The 20,016-nt window shown below is 41.9% G+C and overlaps 1 protein-coding gene across 1 annotated transcript in view; it reads right to left on the reverse strand.

The window, feature by feature from the left end:
* Window positions 1-20,016, reverse strand: part of SUSD1 (sushi domain containing 1) — a 116,537-nt gene that overhangs the window by 24,694 nt on the left and 71,827 nt on the right. Inside the window, exons 10-11 of the mRNA XM_080820135.1 lie at window positions 7,825-7,916; window positions 6,204-6,390 (exon numbers count right to left, since the gene is read on the reverse strand). Of these exons, the coding sequence (XP_080676261.1) occupies window positions 6,204-6,390; window positions 7,825-7,916 (279 nt within the window). The remainder of the gene's footprint in view (window positions 1-6,203; window positions 6,391-7,824; window positions 7,917-20,016) is intronic.

Here is a 20,016-nt window from a genome sequence, read left to right on the forward strand (position 1 = left end):
GTGACTTCCAGACTGCTTTCTGCTCTGAGACCTTCCCCACCTTGTCTTTTAAACCAGTGACTTTTTCTCTCTAATGTCAAAACCTGAACTTCATCAGACTAGTTCTTGGCCACATTTCAAGGTTAAATAACCTTAATTTCTAGCCATGTTTTCCAAGGTGCTGTTCCCCATCCCCCAGACTGGCGTCCTGGGTCAATGTGCTCTCCTTTCCATGACACTCATTACTGATTTAAACCAGATCAGACCTACCGCCAGAAACGGTCTTGTCTGAGCCCAAGAGCGTAATTCTTCCCCCGGGTATGTGAGGCGGGGTAAGACCCAGAAGGGAGACCTTCATTACCATCCCTAGGTGTCAACAATATCCATCCTCGACTGGAAGCAAAGGACAAAGGAAAAACAGAGGGGCTGCCATGTGAGAAAACCCTGCAGGGTAGGGAGCAAAACAATGAAGGAGAAGGTGCCCTACAAAATATTAAATATAATATAAAATTATAATAATTGAAATAGTAAGCTGCAGGCCTAGGGCAGGCAAAGCAATGGAAGAAGCTAGACAATCTAGAAAGAGACCCAAACAGATAAATGAGAATATAGTGTATGACAAGGACAGTCTTTCCAAACGTGGCAGGAAACTGGCTTATTTTTTAGGGGAAAAAAATTTACCATGTAGCTTTAGCTTTATACCATATGTCAAGATGAATTCCGAATGGGTCTAAGTTTAAAAGTGAAAAGCAAAACTATTAAGAAGCATTACGGGGGGCGCCTGGCTGGCTCAGTCGTAGAGTGTACAACTCCGATCTTGGGGTCGTGAGTTCGAACCCCACATTGGGCGCAGAGCTAACAAAAAAAGAAACAGCAGCAGCATTAGAAAATATTAAAGAATAAGAATTGATCTAATTTCAGGACAGAGAAGGCTTTTCTTGGCATCACCAGAGGCAGAAACCAAAAAAAGCACCAACAGAATTGATTACGTGAAAACTTAAAATGTCTAAATGTTAAAAAGAATATTGACAAGAAAACTAAACAGAAAATAGCCCGGGGGGATTATAATATGTGTAAGAAAAGATTAATATCATTCATGTAGGCAAACTATTAAAATCCATAAGAGAAAGGAGGTAATATAAATGAAAATGTGCTAAAATCCTCTAAAACATACCAAAAGGAACAAAGAGAACCAAAAATAGAAAATCATATCTGCACCCAAACTAATAAAAGTCCCAACTTTATATAAACTTAAAGTAAATGTAAGGAATTCAGCCACACAAATAAATACACATGAAGACACTGTGATGGTTCTCTCCTAATCCTTGGCACTTCCCCAGACAGACCATGCCACACGCTAAAGCCATGAGCAGCTGAAATGGACAGCAATAGGAAAAATGATGGCTACACCATAAGTCATCAGCCATCACACAGCAGGCCACATCTCCCCTACCGATGAAGTTATGAGACTCAGCCTTCCAGGGAGAAGGAACAATCTTCTTTCCATCCTTATATCCCCTCTGCAGTACTTAGCACAGGTCCTTGTGCATAATGAGTCAATAAATATTTGCTGAATTAAATTGTTGTCACAGCATGCCCTTCCCAAAGTCTTATCACACACAGAAACTCCAGTTTATAGGGTTACAATGTAAAAAAAAAAAATTCCCATTCATATTTTGTAAAAACTGACACTAATACAAGAGAATAACAGTATGCAGCCTGTTTTCCCCTGTGCTGTATCATCTATGTCTTCACAGGGCCTAGGCCTGGATGTAGATGCCTTCAGTGAGGGAGCTGGGAGATACATGCCCACACAGAGATTCACTTGTGGATTTGGGGTTTGATTTGTAGCTAGGAAGTACTTCAGGAAATCACTGGGGATGCGAGTAATGGGTGACCCACTGAGGTAATGAAAAGCATGTGTGCCTCTCTTCTGGCCTGATCTAACACTGGATACCCACATGTCAAAACACCTATGTTCACGAAAGACTTTGAGAGAGTCTGGACAAAGAGGGACTGCGCTGGGATCAAGGCCAGGGCCTGTCCTGACCTCTACCGCAGCTTCAGGCCCTGGGAACTGAGGGGCCCAGCAGGAATACATGTGGTACCCTGGAGCCAGCCTAAGGAGACAGGGTTGTCAGAAGACACGGGAGTGCCCCATCTTTGGATGGGCTGTGGGTTGCCAACAATGGAAGAAGAAGAACTCCTCCAGCAGAAGAACTCAGCAGACTTGGTCCCGCACAGTCCCTCCTAGGGGCTCCGAACAGTCAGAGGGGGGCATCAGAAGAGGGGCTGTGGTTCCCAGTTCTGCAGGCCCAGCTGAAGCTCCCCTGACTGGAGCTGTCTCCATGAGGGGGACAGTCTGATAACGGCTGGGACACACATGCATGTTTTTGAACATCTGAAAAAGTACATTCTCTTTTCCTTCTCGTGAATGCGGGCAGACACAGGAAATTTCCCATATGGGTTGCCAGGCTTGGTACTGACAGCAAACTCGGCAAGGAATGGTTTCCTTGACTTTTTTTTCTTCCTTCTTCTCCTTTGGCATTCTTGATTCTCTCTTTTTTAAATCTTTATTTTTATTTTATTTTATTTATTTATTTATTTGAGAGAGAGAGTGAGCAAGTATTAGAGAGCATGAACAAGGGGCAGAGGGAGAGTCAGACTGCCCTGCTGAGCACGGAGCCCAATGCGGGACTCAGTCCCAGGACCCTGGGATCATAACCTGAGCCAAAGGCAGACGCTCAACCCACCAGGCGCCCCTGGCAGTCTCGATTCTATAATAAATATTCAACCTCAAATGATCACCGTGTTGTGTGCCCCAGTGGTTTAGCTAACATTTCTGCACACATTTGCTTTCTCTCTCTCTCTCTCTGCACTTTCCCCTCCCTGGTTGTCTCTCACTCCCTATGGGAAGACAGTTTTGCCCACAGCCTTCTGACTTGGCCAGAAAATAGCAGAGCCGAAGTGTGAAAGCTCTTCTGAGGGTGGACGTTTGCTCTTCACCCTGCTCTGGAGGAGTATGAACGGTGGGGCTCTTCGGAAGAATTCGGCTCATGGGGCTCTACCTGAGGAAGCCCGTCACCCCCGAGGCAGAGACTCTGCCAGAGGATCTGGTCTCACCCGCGCCTCTGACCCCATTCTCACTGGGACACTTGCCTCTGTCCTTCAACATGCCTAGAACTTGTGCCCTCCTCTGAGGTCAGCGACGTATTTAAAGCACTTATCTTCATCCTGTTCCCATAGTAAGATTTAGTTTAATATAAGACATGCGGGAGGGAAATTCCACTCACTTTTCTTCTGGGAAATCAGCTGCTGCGTTTTCCAGATCCAAATCCCTCGCCTCACATTTCTGGTAAAATTCAAAAGTTCACAGTTTTACTGAAACCAAGCCACATCTTAGGCAATCAGGCGTACCTCTCTTCATATCAACAAGAAAGGCTCTCTTTTCTCCCCTTTTATGAGAGGGCTTGGGTGGGTTTTTTTGGTTGGTTGGTTGGTTTTTACCCTTTAGAAGATCATAACAACTTGAATTTTCACACTTTTTAAAAAATTTCTAATTTTTTAAAGTAGGGTAGAGTTGGAAAATAACGCAGCCGTTGTCTCAGAGTTCAGCTAAGGGTCTCAACAGACTTAAACAGCTCAACAGTGTCCCCTGGTGGCCATGGGCACAGGGCGTTTGCACTGTGTTGGGGCTCTACTGTGCCTAGGAAACAAGGTAGAGGTGTGTCTTCAGAAGAAACTCTCCTCCCCAACTCAAAAAACCTGATATACTAATTTGAATCAGCAACACAAACCATCCAAAACACAACAAGGACCGAAGAACAGGAAACTAAACAGTTTTTCATTTGAAGAAGTCACCAGAAGAAGGAATGCCCAGCCGAACATTACTTCTCTCCCCCATCCCGCGCCCCCCCCCCGCCCCCCCGCGCTGTGTTGGGGAATTCCTTTTGTTTGAAAGCCTTTCTTCACTGACCAGGCACCCCATCAGCACCAACAGCACCCAGCGGCCACTCAGGGCTTGTGCGACGTGCCAGCACCGTCTTTACATCTCTGCCTCTGAGGAGCCATTTTAGGAGGTGAGAAAAAATAAACAACTACATTAAAAAATACAAGTTCTGTGATGAATCTTAAACAGGACTCGCGGCTAGAGAGGGATGGGGTGGAGACAGAGGTTACTGGGGCAAGGATGGGCAGGGAGAGCCACTCCAAGGTAACTACATCTGAGCAGAGACCTGGATGGTTATAAAGAAGCCACGAGCAGAGAGCACCCCAGGAAGAGTAAACAGTAGATGGAAAGGCCTGGATGCACGAACAGGTTTGACCCATTTAAGGAATATCAAGGAGGGTATGGAGGCAGCAGATGCTTAGTGAGAAAGGGAGAAGAGTAGAGGAGATGAAGTCAGTGAGGACGGTGGGGGTCAGGAACCTGAGTTCTATTCTAACACTAAAGCAAACTCATTGGACAGTTTTCAGCTGGGGATGACATGTTCTCCTAGGCATTTTTTTTAAAAAATCACTCTGACTCCTGAGTTATTGTCTTCACCACACCTTGGTTGGGGAGAGGGCGAGATTAATGGGCACCCATGAAAGCAGAAAGACTACTGCAAGAGTCCAAGCAAGAAATGGCTGGCTTGGTTAAGGTTGCTCTGTGGGGAAGGGAAAGGGGGGAAGAAGTATTTGGATACAGAATATATATTTTAGAAAGAAGCCAGTGGTGCTTGTTGACAGCACCAGTCAGTGGCGGCGGGGGGGGGGGGGGTAGAATCTTTTGAAATCAGTGGGGAGGGGTAGAATCTTTTGGCCTGAGCAACAAGTGAATAGGAATACCAATACCCCAAGACAGAGAAGCCTGGGTGGAAAATGGTTTTGGAGGTGAGAGAAGAGTTCAGAAATCAGAATCCTCCTGGACTTGTCTATTGGGCATGTGAGAAATGACTCAGAGATGTTTAAAAGGTGACTGGATATATGAGTGTGGCACTCAGGGCAGAGTCTGGGACTAGGATACATACTGGGGACTCTTCAGCATACAGCAATATTTATAGCCAGGAAATGTATCAGCAGAAAGGGTAGATAATGAAAAAGAAACAGAAGCAGGCAGAGAGGACATCGATTAAAGAGGATAGAGCCAGCAAGAAAGACTGAGAAGGAGGAGACAGCAAGGCAGGAGGACCCCAAAGCCAAGAGTGTTTCAAGAATGAGAAGATGTCAGATGCTGGGGTGGGGAGAGGGGAATCAGATACAAAAAAAAAAAAAAAAAAAAGACGGTCCCGTGGATTTTGTAAGATGGAGACACTTTCAGTAAAGCAGCATGGACAGGACAACCGCCTTCGGATTGGAACCAGTTAAAGGGAAAACAGGAAATCAGGATGTGGGACCTACAGAACAGACACTTCTTTTAAGAAGTTTCACTGTAAAGGGGACACTGAAAGAAGTAGCTGGAGGGAATATGGGATTGAAGGAACTGTGTTTGTTTCTTTGTTTTCATTCAAAAAAAGGAGATACTATGACATCCTCATGCAGTGTTGGGACTATTTCTCTGTTGGGAGGACATTGTGATTAGGCAGGAAAGGATGGGGCCCAACACACCTGGGGGTGGCAGTCACCTGAGCAGTGGGGACAGGAGAGAAGACAGAACACACGGTTCTGTATGCAGGGAGCAAGGGGAGACTTGGGAGAGGCACGTCCTCACCTGATTACTTCCAAATGCTCCGCGAAGTCAGAAACAAGAAGCTAATACTCTGCATTTCAGCACAGAGTATGGGGGGAGTGGCAGGGGGAGCACCCCAGATTTGAGGAGCGACAATGAGAAAATGAGTGAAAAGTGAGATGGAGAGGGGGCCAAAGTGGGGCTGCCAAGCACTGTTCCCTGAGAATAACGGACTCCTGAGGCACTCACGACAAAATGACGATTACACATAACTGAGAAATAGTCATGAGGGAAAATTCTTTTTAGGTCTGAAATATGTTAACTATTTTAAATATCCCGAAGGAATGTAACCAGCCCTCACATACACGCTAGCCAGATTTAACTCGTTAGTATTTTGTCTCGACTACCTTTCTAAGAAAGAAAACATGACAGGCACGACCACAGGACCCTTTCGTCCCCTCACTCTTCAGGTGCAACCTACAAGGGCAGGAAGCAATAGGGTTCCTCTTCCTCCAGGCCCGTCTACAGCTCTGTGGTGACTTCATTCATCCAAATGCTGCCATGCCCAATTTACCTGCAATGTGGGTTGTCAGTGGGAGGACCACGGGAAGTTGAGAAGACCAAGCCTGGATGCTGATGCTGTAGTTGGTGCCCGGACGCAGGTCCAAGCACATCTCAGGAGCCTGGCTGCGGGAAGTCATATTAAAGGTCATTTCCTGGGCAAATTCCTTCTGATACCATCTCTGGCCCCGAATGTGGAACTGAAACAGAGAGGTTCACTAGGTGAATGGTTAGCTTGGAAGGCTCCAAATGCCTGGGTACTTACCCTTTTTCAAGAACCATCCTGCCCTCGCCTCCAAAGTTCCTTCAGAAAGTGAAACAGAACGGTAAGCCAATCTCAGAGGCGTCATCCCCGAAACACCGGCATTACAATAGATGAGTACGATAAAAATATTTCAAAATCAAAATGTACAAAAGGCCGAGGCCCCAGGGCTAACTGTGTTCTCGTTCTTGGTTCTCACATGTACTACGCACAACGCAGAGAAGTCTGTTGGCAGGGGGCAAGGCCACAGAACATTCTCCTAGCAAGAAAACGGGGAATCTGAACTAAGGCTTCTCCAAAGCACGACCTGAGTGAGGATACGCCTAGTTGGCCTGGTGAAAGCTCAGCAGGGCTTTGCTCCTCTGCCTGCCCCCTTTGTGTTTTGGGGGGTTTTTTTGAACAATGCATTTTTTATTTTGGGAACAGAGTATTTGCCATTTGACGGCCACACGCCTTCCAATTTTGCTATTCATTTTACAACACCTGACCCTGGACCCAGGCAAGTAACAGGGCCTTCGGGATCATGGAGCAACTTTCGATACCTTAATGTGGTACCAGACTGCAACAAAATGGAGCTATTTATAGACGAAGCAGCACTTAATGCTTCATATAAAGCAATAAATATTTTTTTTTTTTATTTATTTATTTGACAGACAGAGATCACAAGTAGGCAGAGAGGCAGGCAGAGAGAGAGAGAGGAGGAAGCAGGCTCCCCGCTGAGCAGAGAGCCCGATGTGGGACTCGATCCCAGGACCCTGGGATCATGACCCGAGCCGAAAGCAGAGGCTTTAACCCACTGAGCCACCCAGGTTCCCAGCAATAAATATTTTTAAAAGTTAAAATGCACATTAACTACACAGATGTGCCTGCCCCCTTCTGACATTCCCCGCACGCTCCTGTAACCTCCCGGCACCTGGCCCAATAGACATACTTCTCTGCCCACTTAATTTCTTCTAGCAGCAGCTCATCCCATGGTTTCTACCTTTCTTAGTCACAACCACAATAACTTCGAAAGTTCCCTCTCTAGACTCTCTAGACAACATGCCCAGACCCTGGTCAGAGACACTGACCTGAAGAGGCACACCCAGGCAAAAGCCACGGGTTCCTTCCATGGATACTGGGGGGACATTCGTTCATGCACATCACGCCACATGGACAAAGAAACTCTCAGAGCTTACTCAGCAATCCCCAAGGTCTCGTTCTTCAAATACGTAGTAAAAGTGCCCATTTTCTTCCTTTGGCTCACAATTCTTACTATAAATCTGCCATTGATAATAACAGCTATATAAGTAGATTTTTAGGTTTGCTGATATTTTTTGAAAGCTCCTACACTAGACAACATCTACACATAGAGTAATGTTCAATCACTTACTAAATACATTTCCTCTGTATCAGCGGTCTTTGTACTTCTCCATCTCAAGCAGGTCTCGTTAAATATTGAAATGTTACCGATGATCTGTTTTACTGCAGGGGGGAAAGAATGGGAAATCAACTTACACTCGATACAAAAATACTACCTTCCACAGAGGACACAACTCTTGATTTTGGGGTTATGAGTCAGAGCCAAATGTTGGGTGTAGGGATTACTTAAAAAATAAAGTCTTTTAAAAATTACTATCTTTTTTAAAAGATTCATTTATTTATTTGAGAGAGAGAGAGAGAAGGAGCATTTGTGGGGGGGGGGGTAGAGAGAGAGGGCAAAAGAATCTTTTTAAGTAGACTCCACACTGAGTGTGGAGCCCAAAGAAGGGCTCGATCCCAAAACCCTACGACCTGAGCCAAAAACCAAGAGTCAGATGGTTAACCAACTGTGCCAATCAGGCCCCCCCCCAGCAAAATACTACCTTTTAATCAAATCATATACATAGGATGATTTCAGCAGTATTTTAATTTAGAAATGAGTGGTTGCAGCACTTTTATATTTATGTAAACTCCGTCCTGAGAAAAGATTTAAAATCAAAAGATACCCAATCAGAGGATCCCTCTTAAAAATTACTTAAGGGGTATGTGCTATGATGAGTGCTGTGAAATGTGTAAACCTGGTGATTCACAGACCTGTACCCCTGGGGATAAAAATACATTATATGTTTATTAAAATAAAAAAAATTTTTTAAAAATTACTTAAGGGGTACCTGGGTGGCTCAGTGGGTTAAGGCCTCTGCCTTTGGCTCAGGTCATGGTCCCAGGGTCCTGGGATCAAGCCCTGCATTGGGCTTTCTGTTCAGCAGGGAGCCTGCTTCCTCCTCTCTCTCTGCCTGCCTCTCTGCCTGCTTGTGATCTCTATCTGCCAAATAAATAAAATCTTAAAAAAAATTACTTAAATCCAGCACCCTGGTTTACTAACCTAAAACTGCAACTCAGCCTTGGACAACCTCATTTATATAAATAAGTACCAATTTTGTATTCTGAGCTGGGAGCAACACTTGAGCAGAGAATTGAGAAGTGCTTTTTGAAGAACTAAAAAGGATTTGCTAAGAAGCTTCAGAGCAGGGGAGCCTGGGGGGGGCTCAGTCAGTTGAGCATCTGACTCTTGGTTTTGGCTCAGGTCATGATCTCAGGGTCATAAGATCGAGCCCCACATCAGACTCCCCACTGAGTGGGGAGATTCTCTCCCTCTGCTCCTCCCCCGACTCAAGTTTTCTCTCTCTCAAATAAATAATCTTTAAAAAAAAAAAAAAAGGAAGTTTCATAGCAACACTGCAATGATTAATAAATGATAAAGACAACTCCCAAAGCACAGGAGGAAAGAAGTCTCATGGGAGCCAAGCCTTTATTGTGTAAGCCCCTGGCCTGACAGGTTCCTATGAATGAAGCCATGTTGGTAGATGTGACCCTTCTTTATGGACTGGGCAGATTTGCTCAGAGGAAACCTGTTCCACAGGTCACAAGTTGTACTTCAAATGCCGTAAGACAGAGTAGATAAGAAAGTACATGTGATTCAAAATAACGCAATCTCACCATTGGGTATAGAAGGTTTTAGAGATAAGCAGCAGTGTTTACGAAACTTTCAAAACCAATAATCTTGGGGCACCTGGGTGGCTCAGTCAGTTAAGCATCAGTCTTCAGTTCAGGTCATGATACTGGGGTCCTGGTATAGAGCCTTGTGTCAGGATCCCTGCTCAGCAGGAAGTCTGCTTCTCCCTCTCTCTCTGCCCCTCCCCCTGCAAATGCACGCTCATGCGCTTGCGTGCTCTCTCTCTCTCTCTCCCTCGTGTGTGCACGTGCGTGCTCTATCTCTCAAATAAATAAATAAAATCTTTAAAAAAACAAAAACAAAAACAAAAGACCTCAATACTACTTAAATAGTTCCAGGGGATGGGCAATGGAAAATTAATTAATTAACTAAACAGTTCCAGACCACCAAAAAAAAAGGTGGAAAGCTTCCCAATTTATTCAAGATGACTAGATAACCCGCAACAATGCCAAAACTGCACAACGATGGCACAAGCAATTACAAAACACACTGTGTCAAACTCACTTATTAACATAAATGCAAAAATCTAAAATATAATATTAGCAGATAGAAGTCAGCAGTACATTCAAAGAACAATACCCTGTGACCAAGGAAGATTTATTCCAGGAGTATTATTAGAAAAGTTATTAATAGATTAAAAGGGAAAGGCCATATGGTTACTCTTACAAGCATAATGGTTAATACATTTAGTATAGATTCCTGACTAAAAATCTTAGTCAGGATTTAATTTGATAGAAATGTCTTAACTTAAGAGAGTGTTTATCAGAAGCCACCATTCTGGGTAGTAAAACAATGAGGCAGTTTCTAGTAAAGTTAAGAACAATACAAGGATGCATGTTCTCATAGCTATTATTTAGCATTAGCTAGAAGATTCTAGACAACACGGAAAGAGGCAAGAACAAAACAAGCTATAAATACTAGGAAGAAAGGGAACAAATGATGCCATGCCAGTAATGCTAGCAGAATCCACTGAAAAACAAAAATGAAGGAGGTTGAAAGCAATCTTAAAACAAATACAAGTAACGGGACTTTGGCAAAGCACATCTGAATATAAGAACATAGAAAAACTAGTAGTTTTTGATGTATCTGCAAGAACAAGTATGGTAGGCTGAAAACACCCCTCCCAAAATGTCCATATCCATCTGTGACCATGTTACCTTACATGGCAGAAAGAATTCACAATGTGATTACGATATAGGGAGACTATCCGGGATTATCTAGATGAACCTAACGTAGTCCTTAAAAGAGAGAGACAAAAAGATCAGGGTTAGAGAGCGATTTAAGGACAAAAGAAGCAGTTAAGCCAAGGAGCTTCAAAAAATGGAGGATGGGGCCATGAGACAAGGAATATAGGTGGGATCTAGAAACTGGGAAGGACAAAGAAATGGATGCTCTTCTCCAGCCTCCAGAATGAACACAGGTCTGATGCCACTGTAGTTTTAACACAGTGGAACTGTTTCAGATTTCTGACCTCTAGAAGTGTAATAAATTCATGTTGTTTTAAGCCACTGAATTTGTACTTATTTATTATACTAGTGATAGGAAACTGAAACAACACATAAAATACAACGAAAATGTGCAGCGCCCAGCCACCTTGAAGCACCCAGCTACTGCAGTGCGCCACACCTGGCCAGCAGGTACAGAGAGGCCTCCACACGCTGCACCCAGCCTCATGCCCCCAGCAGTACCAGTTCACATTCCCCAGCTACCGCAGCACTTCAGGGAATCTGGCAGAGGACTAGCGACCCAGTGTGAATTTTGCTAACACCACCGCCTGCTCTCAAGTTCCCTGGCAGGCATGCCTACCTTGCCTGGGTCCCAGTAACACCACAGAGAACAAACACAGCTCACACTGGGCAGAGTCAGTACAGACAACCACACTGGAAGAAAAAGTGACTCAGACACAACAACAGGCCACACACACAGCAACACACAGAGGATACTCTCCTGAAGTGAACAGGAACACATTGCACTGTAGAGCACTCCAAGTCATCTTCTTCATAAAGTCACTACTTTCAAGAGTTTAAAACATAGCTGACTTTCTTCAAAGTTGGTGGCATCACAATTTCAGACTTCAAGCTCTATTACAAAGCTGTCATCATCAGGACAGTATGGTACTGGCACAAAAACAGTCACAGAGATCAATGGAACAGAATAGAGAGCCCAGAAATAGACCCTTGACTGTATGGTCAACTAATTTTCAACAAAGCAGGATAGAATGTCCAGTGGAAAAAAGACAGTCTCTTCAACAAACAGTGTTGGGACAGCCACATGCAGAAGAATGAAACATTTCCTTACACCACACACAAAAATAGACTCAACATGGATGAAAATCCTCAATGTGAGAAAGGAATCCATCAAAATCCTGGAGAACACAGGCAGCAACCTCTTCAAGCTCAGCCACAGCAACTTCTTCCTAGAAACATCACCAAAAGCAAGGGAAACAAGGGCAAAAATGAACTATTGGGACTTCATCAAGATCCAAAACTTTTGCACAGCAAAGGGAACAGTCAACAAAACCAAAAGACAACTGACAGAATGGGAGAAGATATTCACAAATGACAATCAGATAAAGGGCTAGTATCCAAGATCTATAAAGAACTTATCAAACTCAACACCCAAAGAACAAATAATCAAGAAGTGGGCAGAGGACATGAACAGACATTTCTGCAAAGAAGACATCTAGATGGCCAACAGACACATGAAAATGTGGTCCACATCACTCGGCATCAGGGAAATACAAATCAAAACCACAATGCGATACCACCTCACAGAATGGCTAAAATTAACAAGTCAGGGAATGACAGATGCTGGCAGGGATGCGGAGAAAGGGGAACTCTCCTACACTCTTGGTGGGAATGCAAGCTGGTACAGCCACTCTGGAAAACAGTAAGGAGATTCCTCAAAAAGTTGAAATAGAGCTACCCTCTGACCCAGCAATAGCACTACTGGGTATTTACCCTTAAGATACAAATGTAGTGATCCGAAGGGGCATGTGCACCCGAACGTTTATAGCAGCAATGTCCACAATAGCCAACCTATGGAAAGAACCTAGATGTCCATCAACAGAATACTATGCAGCCATCAAAAGAAATGAAATCTTGCCATTTGCAACAACATGGATGGAACTAGAGGGTATTATGCTGAGCGAAATAAGTCAATCAGAGAAAGACAATTATCATATGATCTCCCTGATATGAGGAAGTTGAGAGGCAGGATAGGGGATTTGGGGGGTAGGGAAGGAAAAAATGAAACAAGGTGGGATCAGGAGAGAGACAAACCATAAGAGACTCTTAATCTCACAAAATAAACTGAGGGTTGCTGGGGGGAGGGCAGGTATGGAGAGGGTGGTTGGGTTATGGACATTGGAGAGGGTATGTGATATGGTGAGTATGCTATGAAATGTGTAAGCCTGACGATTCACAGACCTGTACCCCTGGGGCAAATAATACATTTATATGTTAATAAAAATAATTAATAAAAAATAAAAATAAAAATACATAGCTGACTTTCTTAACAGACAGAAACAGACACAGAGAGGCAGAAAAATTGATGAGAAAGAGAAATTTATCCCAAATGGAAGGACAGGACAAGGCCACAGCCAGAGATCTAAGCAAAACAAATACAAACATGTCTGATTGAGAATTTGAAGCAACGATCATAAGGATACTCACTGGACTTGGGAAAAGAGTGGAAGACATGAGTGAGACCCTTAAGACAGGGTTAAGGAATAACACAGCAGAGATAAAGGACTCAATAAATGAAATGAGAAACACATTTGATGGCATGAACAGCAGAATGGAAGAAATAAAGGAATGAATTAGTGACCTAGAAGACAGAGTAATGGGAAGTAATCAAGCTGAACAAAAGAGAGAAAAAAGAATTATGCAAAATGGTAACAGACTTGGGGAACTCAGTGATTCCATCATACATAATGACATTTGTGTCATAGGAGTCCCAGAAGAAGAAGAGAGAGAAAGGGGACAGAAAATTTATTTGAAGAAATAATAACTGGGGGCACCTGGGTGGCTCAGTCGGTCAAGCTTGCAGCTCAGCTCATGATCCCAAGGTCCTGAGACTTGCATCAGGCTCCTGTTCAGTGGGGAGTCTGCTTCTCCATTTCCCTCCAACTCTGCTCATGCGCTCTTACTCACTCTCCCTCTCTCTCAAATAAATAATCTTGAAGGAAGGAAGGAAAAGAAATAATAACTGAAAAATTCCCCAACCTGGCAAAGGAAACAGATATCCAGATCCAGAAGGCACAGAGAACTCCAATCAAAATCAACAAAAGCAGACCCACACCAAGAAAGATTGTAATTAAATAGCAAAACATAGTGATAAAAAATGTTTAAAGCAAAAGCAACAACAACAAAGAAGACAGTAACTTACAAGGGAAAATCCATAAGGTTGCAGAAGATTTTTCAAGAGAAACTTTGAAGGCTGAAAGGGAGTGGCATGATATATTCAAAGTGCTCAATGGGAAAAGTCTGCGGCAAAAAATACTCTATCCAAAAGCCTACCATTCAGAATAGAAAGAGAAATAAAGGATTTCCCAGACAAACAGAAACGAAAGGAACTTGTGACCAGTAAACCAGCCCTGCAAGAAATATTAAAGGGGATTCTTTGAGTGGAAAGGAGACCAAAAGTGACAGTATAAAGGTGGGAAACATAAAAGCAGTAATAATGAATATTTCTATAAAAAATGAGTCAAAGAACTCACTAAATAAAAGAATATAATATATAATAACATATATCTAAAACATGGGAGAGGAGAAAAGACTGGGTTCAAACTTGAGCGACCCTCAACTTAATATAGACTGCTATGGGCAGAAGACATTATATACAAACCTAATGGTAATAATATATCAAAAACCATAATAAACATGCAAAGAATAAAAAGGAAGAAATCTAACTATATTACTAAAGAAAACCAGTAAACCAAGAAAGAGAGAGAGAAGAGAAACCGAGAGAGAGAAAAGTATCAGAAAAAAGCTTCAGAAAGAACAAAAAAAAAGTAATAAAATGGCAATAAATACATATCTTTCAATAATTACTTTGAATGTAAATAGACTAAACATTCTAATCAAAAGACATAGGGTGACAGAATGAATTAAAAAAAAAAATCTATATGCTGCCTGCAAGAGATTCATTTCAGACCTAAAGACACCTACAGATTGAAAGTAAAGGGATGGAGAAACATCTATCATGCAAATGGATATCAAAAGAAAACTGGAGTAGCAATATTTAAATCAGACAAAATAGACTTTAAAACAAAGACTATAATAAGAGACAAAGAAGGAAACCATATAATAATAAAGGGGACAAACAAGAAGATATAACAACTGTAAATATTTATGCACCCAACATGTGAGCACCCAAATACATGAAACAGTTACTAACAGACATAAAGGAGCTAATCAGTAATAATAATAGTAATAGTATAGTAAAGGACTTTAACAGCCCACTTACATCAACAGACAGATCATCTAAATAGAAAATCAACAAGGAAACAGTGGCTTTGATTGACACACTGGAAGAGAAGGATTTAACAGATATATTCAGAACAGTCCATCCTAAAACAAGAGAGTCCACATTCTTTGCAAGTGAACATTCTCCAGAATAGATGGCATATTAAGGCCCGATAACCAGGGGCACCTGGGTGGCTCAGTGGGTTGGGCCTCTGCCTTTGGCTCTGGTCATGATCTCGGGGTCCTGAGATCGAGCCCCACATCGGTCTCTCTGCTCAGCAGGGAGCCTGCTTCCCCCCTCTCTCTGCCTGCTTCTCTGCCTGCTTGTGATCTCTGTCAAATAAATAAACAAAATCTAAAAAAAAAAAAAAAAAGGCCCCATAACCAGCCTCAATGAATTAAAAAACACTGAAGTCATACCATGCATCTTTTCTGATCACAACACTATGAAACTATAAGTCAACCATAAGAAAAAATCTGGAAAGACCACAAATGAATCGAGGTTAAATAACATGATACTAAACAATGAATGGGTCAATAAGGAAATAAAGGAAGAAATAAAAAGCACATGGAAACAAATGAAAATGAAAACACAAAGATCCAAAACCTTGGGATGCAGCCAAAGCAATTCTAAGTGGGAAATGTATAGCAATACAGACCTACAAGAAAAATCTCACATAAACAAACTAACCTTACACCTAAAGGATCTAGAAAAAGAACAACAAACAAAACCTAAAACCAACAGAAAGAAGGAAATAAAATGAGAGCACAGGGCACTTAAGTAGCTCAGTTGGTTAAGTGTCTGACTTTTGATTTCGGCTCAGGTCATGATCTCAGGGTTCTGAGATTGAGCCCCATGTCAGACTCCATGCTCAGTATGGATCCTGCTTCAGATTCTCTCTCTCCCTCTTCCTCTGCCTCCCCCCCCCACCCATGCATGCTCTCTCTCTCTCTTTTTCTTGCTCTCTCATTCTCTCTCTCTCTCTCTCTTAAAAATTTTTTAAAATAAAGATGAGAGCAGAAATAAATGATACAAAAACAACAAAAAAACCTACAATAGAACAGATCAATGAAACCAGGAGCCGGTTCTCTGAAAAAACAAAACAAAACAAAACAAAATTGATAAACCTCTAGCCAGATTTATCAAGGCAAAAAAAAAAAAAAAAGAGAAATGACTTAAATAAATAAAATCACAAATGAGAGAGGAGAAGTAACCACCAACACCACAGAAATACAAACAGGTGGAAGAGAAATTTATGAAAAACTATACGCCAATAAATTGGACAACCTAGAAGAAATGGATGAATCCCTAAAAATATGTAAACCACCACAACTTGAAACAGGAATAAAACCAAAATTTGAACAGACCAACAACCAGCCAAGAAATTGAATCAGTAATCAAAAAGCTCCCAACAAATGAAAATCCAGGACCGGCTGGCTTCATAGGCAAATTCTACCAAACATTTAAAGACAAATTAATACCTATTCTTCTCAAACTCTTCCAAAAAGTAGAAAAGGAAGGAAAACTTCCAAATTCATTCTATGAGGCCAGTACCATCCTGTTACTCAAACTGGATAACGACACCACAAAAGAAAGACAACTATAGGCCAATATCCCTGATGAACATAGATGCAAAATCCTCAACAAAACACTAGCAAACTGAATCCAAGAATACATTAAAATAGTCATTCACCACAATCAAGGGGGATTTATTCCCAACATGCAAGCATGGTTCAATAGTCAAATATCAATTAATGTGATACATCACATCAATAAGAGAAAGAATAAGAATCATATGATCACTTCAATAGATGAAGAAAAAGTTATTTGACAAATATGTCCTTTCATGACAAAAATCCTCAACAAAGGTCTAGAGGGAATATACCTCAACATAGTAAAGGCTTATATGAAAAACCACAGCTAACATCATCCTTAGTGGGGAAACACTGAGAGCCTTTCCCCTGAGGTTAGGAACAAAACACTCTCAACACTTTTATTCAATACAGTACTGGAAATCCTAGCCACAGCAATCAGACAACAAAAAGAAATATTAAGGCATCCAAACTGGTAAGGAAGAAGTAAAACTTTCACTATTTGCAGATGGCATAATACTATATATAGAAAACCTTAAAGACTCCACCAATAAAACTGTTAGAACAGATCAACGAACTAGTAAAGTTGCAGGATACAAAATCAATGTATGGAAATCAGTTGCATTTCTATACACCAATAATGAAGCAGCAGAAAGAGAAATTAAGAAAACTATCCCATTGATAATTGCACCAAAAGTAACTAGATACCTAGGAATAAACCTAGCCAAAGAGGTGAAAGACTTGTACTCTGAAAACTATAAAGTACTGATGAAAAAAATGTAAGTTGGGGCACCTGGGTGGCTCGGTGGGTTAAGCCTCTGCTTTCGGCTCAGGTCATGATCTCAGGGTCCTAGGATTGAGCCCCGCAACGGGCTCTCTGCTCAGCAGGGAACCTGCTTCCCCCTCTCCCTCTGCCTGCCTCTCTGCCTCCTTGTGATCTCTGTCTGTCAAATAAACAAATAAAATCTTTAAAAAAAAATGTAAGTTGACACAAAGAAATGGAAAGACATTCCATGCTCATGGATTGGAAGAACAAATATCATCAAAATGTCTATTCTACCCAAAGGATCTACCCATTTAATGGAACCCCAACAAAATGCCAACAGCAGTTTTCACAGAACTAGGACAAACAATTCTAAAATTTGCATGGAACCACAAAAGACCCCCAATAGCCAAAGCAATCTTGAAAAAGAAAAGCAAAGCTGGAGACATCACAATTCCAGACTTCTATGATATTGGCTAAAAATGGATGCAGAGATCAATGGAACAGAATAGAATACCCAGAATTAAACCCACAATTTTATGGTCAATTCATCTTTGACAAAGGAGGAAAGAATCTACAATGGGAAAAGGACAGTCTCGTCAACAAATTGTGTTGGAAAAATTGGATAGCAACATGCATAAGAAAGAAACAGGACCACTTTCCTACAACAATAATAAAAATAAATAAAAATAAAAATAAAAATGTAAAAAAAATTTTATAAAATATTTAAAATTTTATAAAATTAAAAATAAATAAATTCAAAGGGAATGGAAGACCTAAATGTGAGACATGAAACCATCAAAATGCTAGAGGAGAACACAGGCAGCAACCTTTTTGACATTGGCTGTTGCAACTTTTTTCTAAATATGTCTCCTGAGGCAAGAGAGACAAAGGCAAAAAATAAACTACTGGGACTACATCAAAATAAAAAGCTGCTTCACAGCGAAGGAAACAACAAAACTAAAAGGCAACTTACAGAATGGGAGAAGATAGTTGCAAATGACATATCCAGTAAAGGGTTAGTATCCAAAATATAAAAAGAACTTACAAAACCCAACACCCCAAAACCAAATAATCCAATTTAAAAATGGGCAGAAGACATGAACAGATATTTCCACAAAGAAGAAATACAGATGGCAAACAGACATATGAAAAGATGTTCATCATCACTTACATCAGGGAAATGCAAATCAAAACCACAACGAAATATCACATCACATCTGTCAGAAGGGCTAAAATCAGCAACACAAGAAACAACAGTTTTGTTGTTGGGGAGGATATGAAGAAAAAGGAACACTCGTGCACTGTTGTTGGGAAGGCACATGGGTGCAGCCACTGTGGAAAACAGTATGAAGGCTCCTCAAAAGTTAAAAAACTACCTTATGATCCAGCAATCACACTACTGGGTATTTACCGAAGGAATACAAAAACACTAATTCAAGGGGATGCGTGCACCCCTATGCTTATGGTAGCATTACCTACAACAGCCAAATTATGGAAGCAAGCCAACTGTCCATCCATTGACGAATGGAAAAAGAAGATGTGGTGTATATACACAATGGATTATTACTCAGCCATAAAAATGAATGAAATCTTGGGGCGCCTGGGTGGCTTAGTCGTTAAGCAACTGCCTTCAGCTCGGGTCATGACTCCAGGGTCCTGGGATCAAGCCCTGCGTCGGGCTCCCTGCTCAGCGGGAAGCCTGCTTCTCCCTCGCCCACTCCCCCTGCTTGTGTTCCCTCTCTCACTGTGTCTCTCTCTGTCAAATAAATAAATAAAATCTTTTAAAAAAAATGAATGAAATCTTGCCATTGGCAATGACATGGATGGAGCTAGAGTGTATTATGCTAAGCAAAATAAACCAGTCAGGGAAACAAATACCATAGGATTTCACTCATATGTGGAATTTAAGAAACAAAGCAAATGAGCAAAGGGAAAAGAAAGAGAGAGAAACAAATCAAGAAACAGATTCTTTTTTTAAAAGATTTTATTTATTTGACAGACAGAGATCACAAGTAGGCAGAGAGGCAGGCAGAGAGAGAAGAGGAAGCAGGCTCCCCGCTGAGCAGGGAGCCCGATGTGGGGCTCGATCCCAGGACCCTGAGATCATGACCTGAGCCGAGCAGAGGCTTAAACCACTGAGTCACCCACGTGCCCCAAGAAATAGATTCTTAACTACAGAAAACAAATTGATGGTTACCAGAGGGGAGTTGGGGGGGGGGGGCATGGGGGAAATAAGTGATGGGGATTAAGGCACACCCTTGTCATGATGAGCCCTGGGTGATGTATAGAATTGTTTGATCATGATATTGTAAACCTGTAACTAACTAAAACTGTTAACTAACTAAAACTAAAATTAGAACTTTTAAAAAATGAAATGAAATGAAAAGGTCCCTATCCACGATAGTAAATAGATAGTAAAATAGAAAGAGAATAGAAAGAAACCAAACTAGAAATGTCCGAGACTTATGAAGATATTTTTTCCTAAAAGACAGAAAAGAAAACAATAGAGAAATGCCACATCCATGGATGGAAAGACTCAAAAGTGAACCTTCCTGGAACACGTTAAGTTTACATGTTCAGGGATGCCTGGGTGGCTCAGTTGGTTAAGCAGCTGCCTTCGGCTCAGGTCATGATCCCAGCGTCCTGGGATCGAGTCCCACATCGGGCTCCTTGCTCAGCAGGGAGCCTGCTTCTTCCTCTGCCTCCGTCTGCCAGTGCTCACTCTCTCTCTCTCTCTCTGACAAATAAATAAATAAAATCTTT

The sequence above is a fragment of the Martes martes genome (genome assembly GCF_963455335.1).
Source record: "Martes martes genome assembly, chromosome: 12".
Taxonomy (NCBI): Eukaryota; Metazoa; Chordata; class Mammalia; order Carnivora; family Mustelidae; genus Martes; species Martes martes.